The sequence below is a fragment of the Ranitomeya imitator genome, chromosome 4 (assembly GCF_032444005.1).
Source record: "Ranitomeya imitator isolate aRanImi1 chromosome 4, aRanImi1.pri, whole genome shotgun sequence".
NCBI classification, from domain to species: Eukaryota; Metazoa; Chordata; class Amphibia; order Anura; family Dendrobatidae; genus Ranitomeya; species Ranitomeya imitator.
Genome location: NC_091285.1, coordinates 639,802,512 through 639,820,593, shown reverse-complemented (window position 1 = coordinate 639,820,593; position 18,082 = coordinate 639,802,512). Strand labels below are relative to the sequence as shown.

The 18,082-nt window shown below is 40.8% G+C and overlaps 1 protein-coding gene across 2 annotated transcripts in view; it reads right to left on the bottom strand.

The window, feature by feature from the left end:
* Positions 1-407: 407 nt before the first annotated feature.
* Positions 408-18,082, bottom strand: part of PLEKHA2 (pleckstrin homology domain containing A2) — a 127,440-nt gene continuing 109,765 nt past the window's right edge. For both annotated transcript variants that reach the window (XM_069766866.1, XM_069766865.1), the window contains 3 exons: positions 17,425-17,488; positions 9,759-9,836; positions 408-935 (listed from right to left, as the gene is read on the bottom strand). In XM_069766866.1, coding sequence (XP_069622967.1) covers positions 624-935; positions 9,759-9,836; positions 17,425-17,488 — 454 coding nt within the window. In that variant the 3' untranslated portion in view covers positions 408-623. The remainder of the gene's footprint in view (positions 936-9,758; positions 9,837-17,424; positions 17,489-18,082) is intronic.

Sequence of the window (18,082 nt, the reverse complement as noted above, 5' to 3'; positions counted from 1 at the left end):
GCCTCCTAACACTCAGCCGTGAGGGATTCTACTAATTTCTCCACTAGACACCTTCTCTGCATAACCATTAATGTTTGAAACACCCCTCGCGACAATGGATGACCATGAATTCATCCCATTTCCCCATAGGACACTTTCTCTGCAGGACCACTAATGATTACAACGCCTCTCCTAACACTAGACCACCAGGGATCAGGCTTTAAATATACCACACATTTCCAGGTATTGGATGTATAACATTGACGCAACAAATTAATTTTAGATTATTTGGGTTGCCATTTTTTGCACTGTCCATGATGTAACATTAATTTCAAGGCCTACTGTAATCATCATGACAGAACGTATCGTGATATTCACCCAAGCTCCAGACAGAAGTCATTTTGTATATGCCTAGAGCATCGGCTAGATAAACTGGAAACTAAGTATTTATTATACTGAGTTGAAACAAGAAGATCAGAAAATTTCACAGTCAAATGCCAAGACCATGGCAGCAATGAAGCAATTCAGGTAGTATCTCGTAAAAAATACTGTATAATGGTTCACCCGGTATGTAATGTAAGAGTCTGTAGATGCGGCAGTCATCTTGTCTCTTCTGTAGGCCAGCTCTGTAAGCTTAGGCTTGGTTACACATCTGAAGTACGGATTTTTATGTTATCTAGATCATATGGAAACGGGTCATCTGTTAACCGCTGGGGTTCAGACATGTGTCTGGCTCGTACCCCAAATTCACCGTCAATAGAACCCCCCAATGTCACTTCTGCGATTGACTCTGTTTCACATTTCGGGACTGGCGTCCACGGCTGCCATGATGATTTGATTGACATTGATTTTCCCAGGGGCCGTCTGACATCACGCGATGGTAGAGAGTGGACGGAGGCTGAGGAAGAAGCTGGAATAGAGGAACGGTGTAACGACATGGTACGGCCAAAAGACTCCTACGGAGAAAAAGGAAGGTGGAGATCAGTCATTTGTGATCACTACAGATCCAAAATATTGAGAGATGCTGGACAATCTAATTGGTCAGAAACCTACAAATGACTCCAGATATTTAAATTTCAGTCACCCTGAATTTCTCAAACTATTATGCAATTCTCGGTTTATAGAACTTATTTTAATACAACCAATACTGTTGCCGGATCCAGGTTTATGTCGGCCCTTGGGCCCCTTTATTGCTTTTGACTTTTCCTCCTCACCTTCCAGGATCTATAACCTTTTATTTTTTTATTCAATCGCTGTAGGTTTGTATCGGTTCCATTTTGGAGTCCGTACGACTTTCTGATCACTTTGTATCCCATTTTTTGAGGGGGGGGGAGATGAACTGGCCAAAAAACAGAGATTCAGATTTTTTTCACGTTTTGATTTTTTTAAAAAAATGAGATTAATACTATAATATTTCAATAGTTCAGACACTTACACATATTGTGATACCAAATACATACATTTTTTCTGATTTTATGTTCCAGGAAAACGCTCTTATTTGAAGTTTTATATATTTTAGAATATTTTTATATTTTTCAAAGGTTATTTTTTTTTACATATTTATTAGTACCCATAGGGGACTTGAACCTGTGATCATTTGTACAATACATTGTCATACTATAATACTGCAGCAGCCAATCACAGAGCAGCTTTCAGTTTACAAGAGAAGTTTAAGAAATGAATGTTGAGCTCTGATTGGTTTTTATCCCCAACAGTTTTAATTAATGTGACCAATTAATGGATATTAGCCCGTCTTAGGACTTCATGAGGATTTCCTCTCGTTCTAGTTGTTTGGACCATGTACAATGCTAATATACAGACACCATAAATATAGACACCATCTTCTCTGATACTACATTTGTGTATTGGTTAGTTAGAATTCAGTGTTACAAAAAAACACCGATAAGAAACCTAAGGCTGTACTGTAATTTATAACCTTACAGAATTTTATATAATACGTAAGAGGGAAATACATCATAAAATATCTATGTAATACAACATATAGCTATATTACATTATTATTATATATGTAAAAAAATACTAAAAGTAGTAGTATAATAATATAGCAAATATATAGAAATTAATATATAGAAAATAACACTATTAAGCTATATACAATAATATAAAAAAATATTATAATACTATAGAAGGTAATGCTATATAAATTATATATGCATATCTATATATACAGCTCTGGCAAAAATTAAGAGATCACTGCACAGTTTTATAAAAATTAGTTTCTCTACATGTCTGACAGCCATTCCATTCCAGTGTCAGTTGAATTCCACCTCATTCTACTTAATGTGCTTCTGATTAGGTGATCACCTGAACCAATTCTTATTTAACGAGGGAAAGTATAAAAAACCCTGCTGTGGTGTTCACAATCCTCTTGCAATAGGACAAGCTGGATGGCAAAACAAGTGCTAGTAATATTCCAAAAGTAATAGGAATGAAAAATAACTTTTCACCATGCCAAAGGAGTTTGAAAGAAAAGTCTTGAGTGAGGAAAAGAAGGGCTCAATACTGGCTTTACTAGCAGAGGGACACAGTGAGCGTCATGTTGCCTCCATCCTTAAAATTTCTAAGATGGCAGTTCATTACAACAAGGTCAAGTAGCAGACATTGGGGACAACAAAGCTACAGACCGGCAGAGGATGAAAACGACTCTCCACTGACCAGGGTGACCGTCATCTTATTCAAATGTCACTCAGCAACCGCAGGATGACATCAAATGATGTAAAAAAGGAATGGCAAATGGCAGCTGGGGTGAAGTGCACGGCAAAAACAGTTCATAACAGGCTACTAAAGGCAGAACTCAAGTCATGTAAAGCTAGAAAAAAGCCTTTCATCAATGAGAAGAAAAGGAGAACCAGGCTAAAGTTTGCCGAAGACCATAAGGATTGGACCATAGAGGACTAGAGTAAGGTAATCTCTGATGAGTTTAATTTTCAGCTTTGCCCAACACCTGGTCGTCTAATATTTAGACGGAGACCTGGAGATGCGTTCAAGCAACAGTGTCTTGCACCCACTGAGAAATTTGGTGGAGGATCAGGGATGATCTGGGGATGTTACAGCAAGGCTGGAATTGGGCAGATTAATCGTTGCGAAGGTCGTATGAATCAGGCATCATACAAGGTTATCCTAGAAAAACTGTTAATTCCTTCTGCTCGGGCAATGTTCCCCAACTCTGAGGACTGGTTTTTCCAGCAGGACAATGCACCATGCCACACAGCTAGTTCAGTCAAGGTGTGGATGAAGGACCACCACATCAAATCCCAGTCATGGGCAGCCCAATCTCCAGACCTGAACCCCATTGAAAACCTCTGGAATGTAATCAAGAGGAAGATGGATAGTCACAAGCCATCAAACAAAGAAGAACTGGTTAAATTATTGTACCAGGAGTGGCATAAGGTCACCCAAAAGCAGTATGAAAGACTGGTGGAAAGCATGCTAAGCCGCATGAAAAATCATGGTTATACCACAAAATATTGATTTCTCAACTCTTCCTGAGTTAAAACATTAGTATTGTTGTTTCTAATGACTATGAACTTGGTTTTTTTTTGCATTATTTGAGGTCTGCAAGCAATGCATTTTTTTGTTATTTTGACTATTTCTCATTTTCAGAAAATAAATACAAAATGTATTGCTTGGAACTTCAGAGACATGTTGTCAGTAGTTTATAGACTCAAAGAGCAACTAACATTTTACTCAAAAATATACCTAAAAAGAGAAAAATCAGACAAACTGAAAAATTTGCAGTGGTTTCTTAATTTTTGCCAGAGCTCGCTCTCTCTCTCTCTCTCTATATATATATAGGCAGTATATACACTGCTCAAAAAAATAAAGGGAACACTAAAATATCACATCCAAGATATCACTGAATGAAATATTTCAGTTGCAAATATGTATTCATTACATAGTGGAAGGTGTTGAGAACAATAAAACCCAAAAATGATCAATGTAAATCAAAATTAATATCCCATGAAGGTCTAGATTTGAAATGATGCTCAAAATCAAAGTGGAAAATCAAATTACAGGCTGATCCAACTTGAGTGGAAATGCCTCAAGACAAGGAAAAGATGCTCAGTAGTGTGTGTTGCCTCCACGTGTCTGTATGATCTCCCTACAACGCCTGGGCATGCTCCTGATGAGGCAGCGGATTGTCTGCTGAGGGATCTCCTCCCAGGCCTGGACTAAAGCATACGCCAACTCCTGGACAGCCTGTGGTGCAACGTGATGTTGATGGATGGTGCGAGACATGATGTCCCAGATGTGTTCAATCAGTTTCAGGTCTGGGGAATGGGTGGGCCAGTCCATAGCTTCAATGCCTTCATCTTGCAGGAACTGCTGACACACTCCAGCCACATGAGGTCTGGCATTATCCTGCATTAGGAGGAACCCAGGGCCAACCGCACCAGCATATGGTCTCACAAGGGGTCTGAGGATCTCATCTCAGTACCTAATGGCAGTCAGGCTACCTCTGGCGATCACATGGAGGGCTGTGCGGCCCTCCAAAGAAATGCCACCCCACACCATTACTGACCCACTGCCAAACCGGTCATGCTGAAGGATGTTGCAGGCAGCAGATCGCTCTCCACGGCATCCCCAGTTACGTCTGTCACATGTGCTCAGTGTGAACCTGTTTTCATCTGTGAAGAGCACAGGGCGCCAGTGGAGAATTTGCCAATCCTGGTGTTCTGTGGCAAATGCCAATCGTCCTGCACGGTGTTGGGCTGTGAGCACAACCCTCATCTGTGGACATCGGGCACTCAGACCATCCTCGTGGAGTTGGTTGCTAACAGTTTGTGCAGACACATGCACATTTGTAGCCTGCTGGAGGTCATTTTGCAGGGCTCTGGCAGTGCTCCTCCTGTTCCTCCTTGCAAAAAGGCTGAGGTAGCAGTCCTGCTGCTGGGTTGTTGCCCTCCTACGGCCCCCTCCACGTTTCTTGGTGTACTGGCTTGACTCCTGGTAGCGCCTCCAGTCTCTGAACACTACGCTGGCAGACACAGCAAACCTCCTTGCCACAGCTCTCATTGATGTGCCATCCTGGATGAGCTGCACTACCTGAGCCACTTGTGTGGGTTGCAGAGTCCATCTCATGCTACCAAGAGTGTGAAAGCACAACCAACATTCAAAAGTGACCAAAACATCAGCCAGAAAGCATTGGTACTGAGATGTGGTCCCCATCTGTAGAACCACTCCTTTATTGAGGGTGTCTTGATAATTGCCAATAATTTCCATCTGTTGTCTATTCCATTTGCACAACAGCATGTGAAATTGATTGTCAAACAGTGTTGCTTCCTAAGCGGACAGTTTGATTTCACAGAAGTTTGATTTACTTGGAGTTATATTCTGTTGTTTAAGTGTTCCTGTACTGTTTACACACAGTTTCTGTATTTTCAGGACCATGAAAATTATACATTCACACTGAAGGCATCAAAGCTATGAATTAACACACGTGGAATTACATATTTAACAAAAAAGTGTGAAACAACTGGAATTATGTCTTATATTCTAGGTTCTTCAAAGTAGCCACCTTTTGCTTTGATGACTGCTTTGCACACTCTTGGCATGCTCTTGATAAGCTTCAAGAGGTAGTCACCGGGAATGGTTTTCACTTCACAGGTGTGCCCTGTCAGATTTAATAAGTGGGATTTTTTTGCCTTATAAATGGGGATGGGACCATCAGTTGTGTTGTGCAGAAGTCTGGTGGATACACAGCTGATAGTCCTACTGAATAGACTGCTAGAATTTCTATTATGGCAAGAAAAAAAGCAGCTAAGTAAAGAAAAACGAGTGGCCATCATTACTTTAACCCCTTAATCCCATATGACGTACTATCCCGTAAAGGTGCCTGGGACTTAATTCACAGTGACGGGATAGTACGTCATACGCGATCGGCCGCGCTCACGGGGGGAGCGCGGCCGAGTGTCAGCAGCTGACATCGCAGCTGACATCCGGCACTATGTGCCAGGATCGGTCACGGACCGCCCCTGGCACATTAACCTCCGGCACACCGCGATCAAACATGATCGCGATGTGCCGGCGGTATAGGGAAGCGTCGCGCAGGGAGGGGGCTCCCTGTGGGCTTCCCTGAGACCCCCGCAGCAACGCGATGTGATCCTTGGATAAGTTCCTTGGGAGGTCTAGTTTCCAATATGGGGTCACTTGTGGGGGGTTTCTACTGTTTGGGTACATTAGGGGCTCTGCAAATGCAACGTGACGCCTGCAGACCAATCCATCTAAGTCTGGATTCCAAATGGCGCTCCTTCCCTTCCGAGCTCTGCCATGCGCCCAAACAGTGGTTCCCCCCACATTGTGGGGTATCAGCGTACTCAGGACAAATTGTACAACAACTTATGGGGTCCAATTTATCCTGTTACCTTTGTTAAAATACAAAACTGGGGGCTAAAAAATCATTTTTGTGAAAAAAAAAAAAGAATTTTTATTTTCACGGCTCTGCGTTATAAACTGTAGTGAAACACTTGGTTCAAAGTTCTCACAATGCATCTAGATAAGTTCCTTGGGAGGTCTAGTTTCCAATATGGGGTCACTTGTGGGGTTTTTTTACTGTTTGGGTACATCAGGGGCTCTGCAAATGCAACGTGACGCCTGCAGACCAATCCATCTAATTCTGCATTCCAAATGGCGCTCCTTCCCTTCCGAGCTCTGCCATGCACCCAAACAGTGGTTCCCCCCCACATATGGGGTATCAGCGTACTCAGGACAAATTTTATAACAACATTTGGGGTCCAATTTATCCTGTTACCCTTGTGAAAATTCAAAACTGGGGGCTAAAAATCAATTTTGTGAAAAAAAAAAAAAAAAAGAATTTTTATTTTCACGGCTCTGCATTATAAACTGTAGTGAAACACTTGGGGGTTCAAAGCTCTCAAAACACATATAGATAAGTTCCTTAGGGGGTCTACTTTCCAAAATGGTGTCACTTGTGGGGGGTTTTAATGTTTAGGTACATCAGGGGCTCTCCAAACGCGACATGGTGTCCCATCTCAATTCCAGTCAATTTTGCATTGAAAAGTAAAACGGTGCTCCTTCTCTTCCGAGCTCTGCCATGCGCCCAAACAGTCATTTACCCCCACATATCGGGTATCGACGTACTCAGAACAAATTGCACAACAACTTTTGGGGCCCAATTTCTTCTCTTACCCTTGGAAAAATAAAAATTGGGGGCAAAAATATCATTTTTGTGAAAAAATATGATTTTTTTATTTTTACGGCTTTGCATTATAAACGTCTGTGAAGCACTTGTTGGGTCAAAGTGCTCACCACACATCTAGATAAGTTCCTTAAGGGGTCTACTTTCCAAAATGGTGTCACTTGTGGGGGGTTTCAATGTTTAGGCACATCAGGGGCTCTCCAAACGCAACATGGCGTCCCATCTTAATTCCAGTCAATTTTGCATTGAAAAGTCAAACGGCGCTCCTTCCCTTCTGAGCTCTGCCATGTGCCCAAACAGTGGTTTACACCCACATATGGGGTATCAGCGTACTCAGGACAAATTGTACAACAACTTTTGGGGTCCATTTTCTCCTGTTACCCTTGGTAAAATAAAACAAATTGGAGCTGAAGTAAATTGTTTATGAAAAAAAGTTAAATGTTCATTTTTATTTAAACATTCCAAAAATTCCTGTAAAACACCTGAAGGGTTAATAAACTTCTTGAATGTGGTTTTGAGCACCATGAGGGGTGCAGTTTTTAGAATGGTGTCACACTTGGTTATTTTCTATCATATAGACCCCTCAAAATGACTTCAAATGAGATGTGGTCCCTAAAAAATATTGGTGTTGTAAAAATGAGAAATTGCTGGTCAACTTTTAACCCTTATAACTCCCTAACAAAATAAAATTTTGGTTCCAAAATTGTGCTGATGTAAAGTAGACATGTGGGAAACGTTATTTATTAAATATTTTGTGTGACATATCTCTGTGATTTAAGGGCATAAAAATTCAAAGTTGGAAAATTGCAAAATTTTCAAAATTTTTGCCAAATTTCCATTTTTTTCACAAATAAACGCACGTTATATCGAAGAAATTTTACAATTATCATGAAGCACAATATGTCACGAGAAAACAATGTCAGAATCACTGGGAATCGTTGAAGCGTTCCAGAGTTATAACCTCATAAAGGGACAGTGGTCAGATTTGTAAAAATTGGCCCGGTCATTAACGTGCAAACCACCCTCGGGGCTTAAGGGGTTAAGAAATGAAGGTCAGTCAGTCCGAAAAATTGGGAAAACTTTGAAAATGTCCCCAAGTGCAGTGGCAAAAACCATCAAGCGCTACAAAGAAACTGGCTCACATGAGGACCGCCCCAGGAAAGGAAGACCAAGAGTCACCTCTGCTTCTGAGGATAAGTTTATCCGAGTCACCAGACTCAGAAATCGCAGGTTAACAGCAGCTCAGATTAGAGAACAGGTCAATGCAACACAAAGTTCTAGCAGCAGACACATCTCTACAACAACTGTTAAGAGGAGACTTTGTGCAGCAGGCCTTCGAGTAAAATAGCTGCTAGGAAACCACTGCTACGGACAGACAACAAGCAGAAGAGACTTGTTTGGGCTAAAGAACACAAGGAGTGGACATTAGACCAGTGGAAATTTGTGCTTTGGTCTGATGAGTCCAAATTTGAGATCTCTGGTTCCAACCACTGTGTCTTTGTGCGACGCAGAAAAGGTGACCGGATGGGCTCTACATGCCTGGTTCCCACCGTGAAGCATGGAGGAGGAGGTGTGATGGTGTGGGGGTGCTTTGTTGGTGACACTGTTGGGAATTTATTCAAAATTGAAGGCATACTGAACCAGCATGGCTACCACAGCATCTTGCAGCGGCATGCTATTCCATCCGGTTTGCGTTTAGTTGGACCATCATTTATTTTTCAACAGGACAATGACCCCAAACACACCTCCAGGCTGTGTAAGGGCTATTTGACCAAGAAGGAGAGTGATGGGGTGCTACGCCAGATGACCTGGCCTCCACAGTCCCCAGACCTGAACCCAATCGAGATGGTTTGGGGTGAGCTGGACCGCAGAGTGAAGGCAAAAGGGCCAACAAGTGCTAAGCATCTCTGGGAACTCCTTCAAGATTATTGGTCTGTACTGTATATATATATATATATATATATATATATATATATATATATACATATACACCATAATATTATATAGATTACTATTGCTGTATATAAGATATTTTAATTCTATATAAATGATACAATATATTATTACTATATTAATAAGTGAAGTTATACATATAAAATAATGCTATAACAATATATGAAATAATAACATATTGTGACATTTTTCATTTGAGTTATATCACATTTTAAGGGGACAAGGCGAAACTTTTACAGGCATCCCGGCTGTGCCACCCACATATAGGGCAGATTTATTACTACTTCATATGATGACACGAACTTAATCTGTTTTACATTCCAAACATGAAATTGCAAAATCTTGTTTTCCTACATGTAGAGGCTAAATATAGTTCCTTATGAAATCCCAGACTTATTTGTGAAGGAAGAAAGTTGAAGGACTTTAAATGTCCATGACAAATCTAAGAAATAATAAATACATTTGAATTTAATTTTGAACTTAACATTTGGAATATTTTAGATGTGCACGATATTGATCCATGCAGTAGTGGTGATGTGTGGGAACTACCACTCCTGTAATCAGACCCCCGGGGATCAGACATTGTTTATCACATAGGGAGGTGAAGGTCTACATGGCGAAGACCGTAGACTATGGCAGTACATACCCGACAGCGGGTCCTTAAGGTTTGAATGGCGGCATTGATTGCCTTTATCCAGCTGTGCATCTCCTGAGGGCTGTCAGTCTGGAAGGAACAAGAGCACGGGGTAGAAACACAAGTAAAAGTTAGGTCAGACTATATGTAGGCTTTATTTCTAGTCTAGCAACACACAAAAAAATAGAAATAATTCGGGTCAAGCCCATTGAATAACAATATAATTTATTGGGTTAATCAGTAGTACTAATCCATGTGTCAAAAAATGGTATTAAAAACACGTAAACAGTGCAGAACAGCGCAAAACTAACACAAAACCAGGATAAGTGTCAGGGTCAAAAACTCATCATAGAAGATGTCAAACCCGCCAGCAAATACAACATATCAGATACTGTGTAAAGTGCAAAGTGTAGAGAAAATCTGTGCAAGATAAGAATGAAACTAAATCGAGTATACCAATAAATAATATCATAAATACTGTATATAAATAATCATAAATATTACCAATATCACAAAAAAGCCAAGAAGATATGGCAAAGAAGAATATGGTAACCTCACTAGTATGTGACTTCCTCAGGGGACGATGCCCTTCTCCTTGGTTTTTTTTTTTTAAGTTTTCACTTTGGTAATATTTTTTCCCGGAATATTTATTGCTATATTTATCGGTAGACTCTATTCCATGTAATTATTATTTTGCACGGATTTTCTTTGCACTTTACACAGTATGTGATTTGTAGTATTTTCTATGCTAGCAGTTTTTCTGCCTTATATGACGAGATAGGGGGTATATTTTTTACCCCAATACTTATCCTGGTGGTTTGATAGGTCTTGTATTTAGTTTTGTGCTGTTACGAATTTTTGAACGTTTTTATTGTTTTTTTCACCATATGGATTATTTGTACCGATTCTCCTAATGGACAGTGATAATAGGAATCTGTCAGCAGGTTCTGCAAGGTAATCTGAGCATACCATGATGTAGGGGCAGAGATCCTGATTCCAGTGATGTGTCACTTACTGACTTGTGTTTTGCTGTTTCAATACAATTAATGTTTTACCAGCAGGAGGTTATCACCACAGGACTATGTGTCTCGTGCCTCCTAGTCCAACTACACTCCCACCACTAGAGCCAATCAGTGGTGTGGGCGGGGTTATACAGGGCTCAGCATTTTGGGCTCTGCTAGATCTTCAGCAGAGAAAATTGTGATTCTATTACAACTGCTGCACCAAGTAAATTACGGTAATTGACACATCGCTGGAATCAGAGTCTCTGCCCATACATTATGCTGCTGTCAAATTAAATAGCAAAAATCTGCTGACATATTCCCTTTAATTGTTATTCAGTGCACATCAACAACTTTTATATACAGTGGGGAAAGTATTTGTATTTGAGGTCTGTCATTTTTATTATCATAGGTACACTTCAATTGTGAGAGACAGAATCTAAAAAAAAAAATAAAAACAGAAAATCACGTATGATTTTTAAATAATTAATTTGCATTTTATTACATGAAATAAGTATTTGATACAATATAAAAACAGAACTTAATATTTGGTACAGAAACCTTTGTTTGCAATTGCAGAGGTCAGAGGTTTCCTGTAGTTCTTGCACACACTGCAGCAGGAATTTTGGCCCACTCCTCCATACAGATCTTTTCCAGATCTTTCAGGTTTCGGCGCTGTCGATGGGCAACATTGAATTTTAGCTCCCTCCAAAGATTTTCTATTGGGTTCAGGTCTGGAGACTGGCTAGGCCACTCCAGGACCTCGAAATGCTTATTACGGTGGTACCTCTTAGTTGCCCTGGCTGTGTACTTCAGGCCATTTTCACGCTGGAAGACCCATCTTCAATGCTCTTACTGAGGGAAGGAGGTCAGTGGACAAAATCTCAGAATACATGGTCCCATCCATTCTCCCTTCAATATGGTGCAGTCATTCTGTTCCCTTTGCAGAAAAGCAACCCCAAACTATGATGTTTCCCCCACCATGCTTCACGGTTGGGATAGTGTTCTTGGAGTTGTATTCATCCTTCTTCCTCCAAACACTGCGAGAGGAGTTGATACCAAAAAGTTCTATTTTGGTCTCATCTGACCACATGACCTTCTCCTATGCCTCCGCTGGATCATCCAGATGGTCATTGGTGAACTTCACACGGGCGTGGACATGTTCTGGTATGAACAGGGGAACCTTGCAGGATTTTAATCCATGACTGTATAGTGTAGTACAAACAGTAATGTTTGAGACAGTGGTCCCAGCTCTCTTCATGTAATTGACCAGATCCTCCCGTGTAGCTCCGGGCTGATTCCTGATCTTTATCAGAATCCTTCTTACCCCACGAAGCGAGATCTTTAATGGAGCCCCAGACTAAGGAAGATTGACAGTCATCTTCCATTTTCTAATAATTGTGCCAACAGTTGTTGCCCTCCTACCAAGCTGCTCGCCTATTGTTCTGTAGCCCATCCCAGCCTTGTGCATTTACATTTTGTCCTTGGTGTCCTTAGACAGCTCTTTGGTCTTGGCCATGGTGGAGAGGTTGGAGTGTGATTGATTGTGTGTTTTATACAGTTAATGAGTTCAAAACAGGAGCAATTAATACAGGTAATGAGATCAGAGTAGGAGGCTTCTTAAAGAAAAACTAACAGGTCTTTGAGAGCCAGAAATCTTGCTGGTTGGTCGGTGATCAGATTCTTATTTCATGCAATAAAATGCAATTTAATTATGTAAAAATCATACAATGTGATTTTTCTGATTTTTATTTTTAGATCCTGTCTCTCACAGGTGAAGTGTACCTACGATAAAAATTACAGACCTCTCCCTTCTTTGTAGGTGGGAAAACTTGCAAAATCGTCAGCGTATCAAATACTTATTTTCCCCACTCTATAAACCTTTTTTTTGAGTGTCATTATACTTGCTTTTCTTTCTAGATGGGTTTGTAGCATGTTGTGAATTCAGCTTTTGGGTTCCCTCCGGTGGTTGTAGAGGTTAATGCAGTTGTGCCTGGACTGCAGGATTGGACAGGTGTATCTACTAATTGCAAAACCGACTGGGGCATATAGCTTTGCAGGACTCTTTAGTCCCTGCCAGTTGTCCATTGTTTTTGGAGGATTCACTTCCCTGCTGGTCTCTCCAGTTTGCTGTGCTTTTCTACAAAGATAAGTCCTGGCTTTGTTTTTGCTGTCCACCTGCTGTGGACCTTATAGTTCTGTGCATTTTCATGTTTTTGTTTAGTCCAGCTTTGTCTGTGAAGGATTTTTTGCAGCCAAGCTGTGTCTCTGGAGATGCAGATATATCCTCCATGTCTTTAGTCAGATGTGGTGATTTGTATTTTCTGTGGTGGATATTTTCTAGTGTTTTAATACTGACCGCATAGTACTCTGTTCTATTCTTTCTTTTTTTTTTTTTTGAAAATCTTTTTATTAGAAATTTATAATATAATACAAAAACGTACAAAATATACATTTCCAAAGTTGATGATATGGTAATGCGATAATGTGACAATATAATGATATTGTATCCCTTATCCCCCCACCCCAACATAAACCAAAAACCAAAAACATGAACCTCCATACTTTGCGTACACTTAATCATAAAAGTACCTCATGAAATTGGTGAGTTACCTCCTATCCGCTGCAATAAATACCATTGGGTATTTTCAAACTCTGCCCTCAGTTTCTCCCTAGTCTCCAAAGGAAGTGATGGAATAAAAGTATCCCATGTGGAAAAAAATTTGCTTACTTGTTTTTCTTTGTTAGTTAATGTGTCTAACCATTCCATTCTAAATATGAACTGTATTTTTGTGCGAATGAAAGAGAGTGAAGGGACTAAGGGACTCAACCATTGATGTAAAATACTCTTCCTAGTTGCTGAAGCCCATATTGTAAGTGTTGCCTTGACGTATTTGGGTAGTTTTCGAGATGTTTCGTCTAGGATGTTAAAAATGGCCCATTGCGGAGTGAGTGTGAAGTCTACTCCACAGATTATTTGCAATTCATTATGTACCTCTCCCCAAAGTTTCCGAATCTGCGGGCAGCTCCATAAGTGATGATAAATGTCGGTGTTACGGGCTTTACATTTAGAACATAGGTAGATGATGGATGGGGACATTTTAGATTGCATGCACGGTGTGATATAGGCTCTATGTAGAATTAGAAGTGCCATATCAGTGTAACTGCTATATGGTAGAAACTTTCTTTGTGTTATGGTAGCTTCAAAAAGGTCACTCACCTCCAAGTTTGGTATATCTCTCAACCACCTCGCCACGCCCGTGGTTTTTCCTTCCCCCACCCATTTCCTACGCAATATTGAATAGATGTTACTTATAGAAGCCGGGTGGGCTTTTGTATTTCTGATAAACCCATCCAAATTGGATCTCCCCTCTGCCGTCCCCCCCAATGTCCGACATTTCTGTACTAAGCTACGTGCTTGGAGAAATAAGAACGGTTTAATATTAAATAATGGATATTGTTGTGATGCCGTTTCAAAGGATATTATTGAGAAATTAAGATCTAATAGGTCTATTACCTGCCCGCATCCCTGAGAAGCCAAAATCCTATAGAAAGACGGTGCTGAATCCCCCATGAACCTCGGGTTTCCCAAAAAGGTCTGAAATGGGGATAAATTATATTTTAAATTACAAATCTTCCTACATAGTCTCCAAGTTTGCATTGTTTGCCATAGTGACCGGTGGTCATTTATTCCCACTGGGAGGTCTTCTCCACCCAAATGCAATAAAGCTGGTAGCGAAATGTGTGGGTAAAATTGTTGCTCTATTTCAACATTTGCAAAATGAGAAATACCTCTAATCCAGTCAATTGCATATCTGAGATTTGCCGCTAAATTATATCTTCCCAAATCAGGAAAATTCTATTCTTTCTTTTTAGCTAGTATGGCCTCCTATGCTAAAATCTGATTTCATATCTGCGTATGTTATTTCCCTCTCCTCTCACAGTCAATATTTGTGGGGGGCTATCTATCCTTTGGGGATTTTCTCTGAGGCAAGATAGGTTTCCTGTTTCTGTCTTTAGGGGTAGTTAGATCTTAGGCTGTGCCGAGGGGTCTAGGGAGTGTTAGGTACCCCGCACGGCTACTTCTAGTTGCGCTGCTAGGTTCAGGGTTTGCGGTCAGTACAGGGACCACCTTCTCCAGAGTCCGTCTCATGCTGCTCCTAGGCCAGCAGATCATAACAGTAGCACCTATTTTCCCATACTGCATGGGTGCTACCCGTTTCTTATGTTATTCTAATGCTTTGTTTGTAACCATGGAATCACATATGTCTGCATCAGAGCTGTATACATAAAAAAAGTTGCATTTTTTAAAATTTTGGATGCAAAATCAAAGAGTTTGTCATTGCTCAACGTATTATAAAGCTTAGATGAATGGAAATTATCCTTCTAGATCGTTTCCCCCTTTGGCATCCACTATTTCCGATTGGACAGCCCCTTGGGGAGAGGATGAGGGAGGAGAGAGTAGAGACCATTCATTTGAATGACTTGCATATTTATTTCTACATGTCACGCGAATCACCATCCTTGCCCAGCCAGCGTCCGTCTCTACTGATCTTCTAAGAGCTCGACAAAGATAGAGGAGCAATCCAGGCGAGAGTCCATCATTCAAGGAGCAGGTATTTGTGAGGGCATGGAGCCAGGACTGATGTCATCCCCATCTACATAAAGGTCTCCTTACAGCCATCACATTCTGTCATCATAGTCTTCTCGAAAATAATCAAGTAATGTGTCAAAACGAAGCTGAATAGTCCTTATTTCCAATGAACAGTTCATTTCTGCGAATGGCGTCCCGTCCAATAAAAATCTGAGGTGCGGCCAACATAAATGGCCGATGTGTATTCTGAAATGTTAATTCTGGCTTAATGTGCCAGCTATTTCTGGAAATCTTACTGCGTTTTATAATTTCATGGAATCTGACAAGACAGAAATGGTCGACTACATATTCTTCCTGCCAAATAAAACCAAAATGGAGCGTTCCTTCAACCCACATCCCATATATACATGTTGTATCGGTAGTCATCATCATTGCCCGTATCTTGTGTTCCTACTTCTCAAAAAATTGTTGGGGACCCCATCCCATCTCGGGGACACATACCCCATCCCGCCATCTTTCATAGTCATATACTCCGGTCTCGCTCCACTTAGACTCGCCAGTGATATTCACATTTTTCCCCTGTGAAGGTTTGGAGCTATAGCAGTCGGCTAACTTCCTCTCTGGATCTGTTTGAGGACATTTGGTGTTACACCTCTGAGTCTGATCACGCTAAGTTCATTCCCCTTGTCTTTCTACCTATTTGTCTTTAGTTTACAGTGGTGACTGACCAGTGTTCTCCCCCCTCCTCCTTACTATCCAGTGCCTAACTCTAGTGAGATACAGGGCTTAGGTTTCCTGCTCGGCGATTGGTGAGGAACAAATTTAGGGATGTTTAGGGCAAGTGTAGTGTTATTAGATTTGCCTAGGGATCTCCACTTACCCTTTCCCTAGTGTCTGGGCTTCCTTCCCCTCATCCTTTCTTGTTGCACTTAGTCTTCCCACACTGAGCGTGACACTATCTCTGCATGTAGTCATACAGGGAAGACTGGCAATCACCAGTAGGACTGCCCTTTGGACTAATTTTATTAATTGTAATCTTTGGTTTTTATATACATATGAGTCCAGTGGAAGGTCCTATTAGTGATTGACAGTCATTTCTATAAGACTGTGCATGCAGCGTTGGCTGTCAATCACTATTAAGACCACCCACTGGACGGTCATCAGGGATTTCAATGAATAAAATAGGAATCCAGTGGGAAGTCCTAATAGTGATTGGCAGCTAAATCTGCATGTACAGTCACACAGAAAAGACTGTCAATCAATGAGTAGGACCGCCCACTGGACTCTTATGCCTGCAAACGCTAGTGAATAAAGTGCAAGATTTACTGAAACTTTTCCCACAAAAATGTACAGTACATCAACCTGATCAGCTCCTCCTGCTTTGTAAGATCCTGCCTGCAGATCAGGCACCAGTTTCATCAGGACAGGATCCCTTTAAATTGAAGGTAACCTGTTTCTGTATCTCGAACAAAGACGATCAATGGGAATTATGGAAAATGGAATAAGGGAGTGGAGACATGGCGTGGTTCAGTCATATTCTGTGTTTCCGGTGGTTGGAAGCTGAAAGCAATTATTCCTATCTCCACCATGAAAGGTTGAGGAGGCAATGACCCTTTAATGCTCCTGGACTCCAATGCAAAATCTGCAACAGGATCTTCCCCTTCTATGTGTCATTTAGAATGTTGGTGTCCAATTCTGTATCCCTCTGATGCACCAGGAACCTGGTAAGTCTGCCTATATCCCCCCATGCCACCCCGACCACCACACTATCCAGGCCTTGTGTTGCCTTGTGGTGTCCAGCAATGACCTCTGATTTCACGTCATGCTATGATTTCCATTGTTTCTCTTTGCTACAATTCCGACTTTTAAGATCCAAAAGTTCTTCCTCTATTCTGACATAGTGGGGAAAAAAATGTACCAAGCAAAATGCACCAGTAAGTAAAGTCAAATGAATGAGGTTCTGGCATTTTTTGGACCTTCGTTGACATTATCTAAAAGTGACGAGGCTCCAAGTCCGAGTCATTCCTCATTGCAGATAAAACACATGATATTCAATAAATTAAAAAAAAGTTATAATATTTACCTGGATGTAAAATGTCCTGGGAGGGGTAATAACTTCAAATAAATTGTCCCTCATCAGCAAATCCCTGCAATAATACCAACATAATGTGTAAGTAATATTAATACAGGCTGTCAAATATTATCCTACTTGTATGTTCTCCCCGTGTTGGCCTGGGTCTCCTCCCAAAGATAGGGAATATAGATTGCGAGCCCCTTATTTGTCCTAAAATGCAAAGGAAATGTGGCTTTTTTTCTGCAGGAAAACCTGCTCTCTTGGCAGTAAAAGAAGCTGCTCACAAAAAAGCAGGTTTTGCTGCATTTTTGTTACGTTTTTAGGATCCTGTTCAGCTTGCTTCCACCACAGAAACATGAACACAGGTCACCAATGCAAGACATATGTGAAACCATAAAACCATTAATGGAAAATGTAGTGCGGGGTGAATTGGTTGGGAATAGTTTACCCAAGACATCCATAGTTTGTAGGACACTGTTTACTTTACACAAGTATTACTCACTTTCACACCTTGGTCGGCCATTGTTTACTTTGTACACATCACTAATATAATTCAGCTGTACTAATCCTATTAAATTGTACCAACCCTAAACTGTCATGAAGGTCAAGACATTATGGTTTAAACTTGGCAAAATCACAAAATTAAATGTATTTCACACACTGCTGT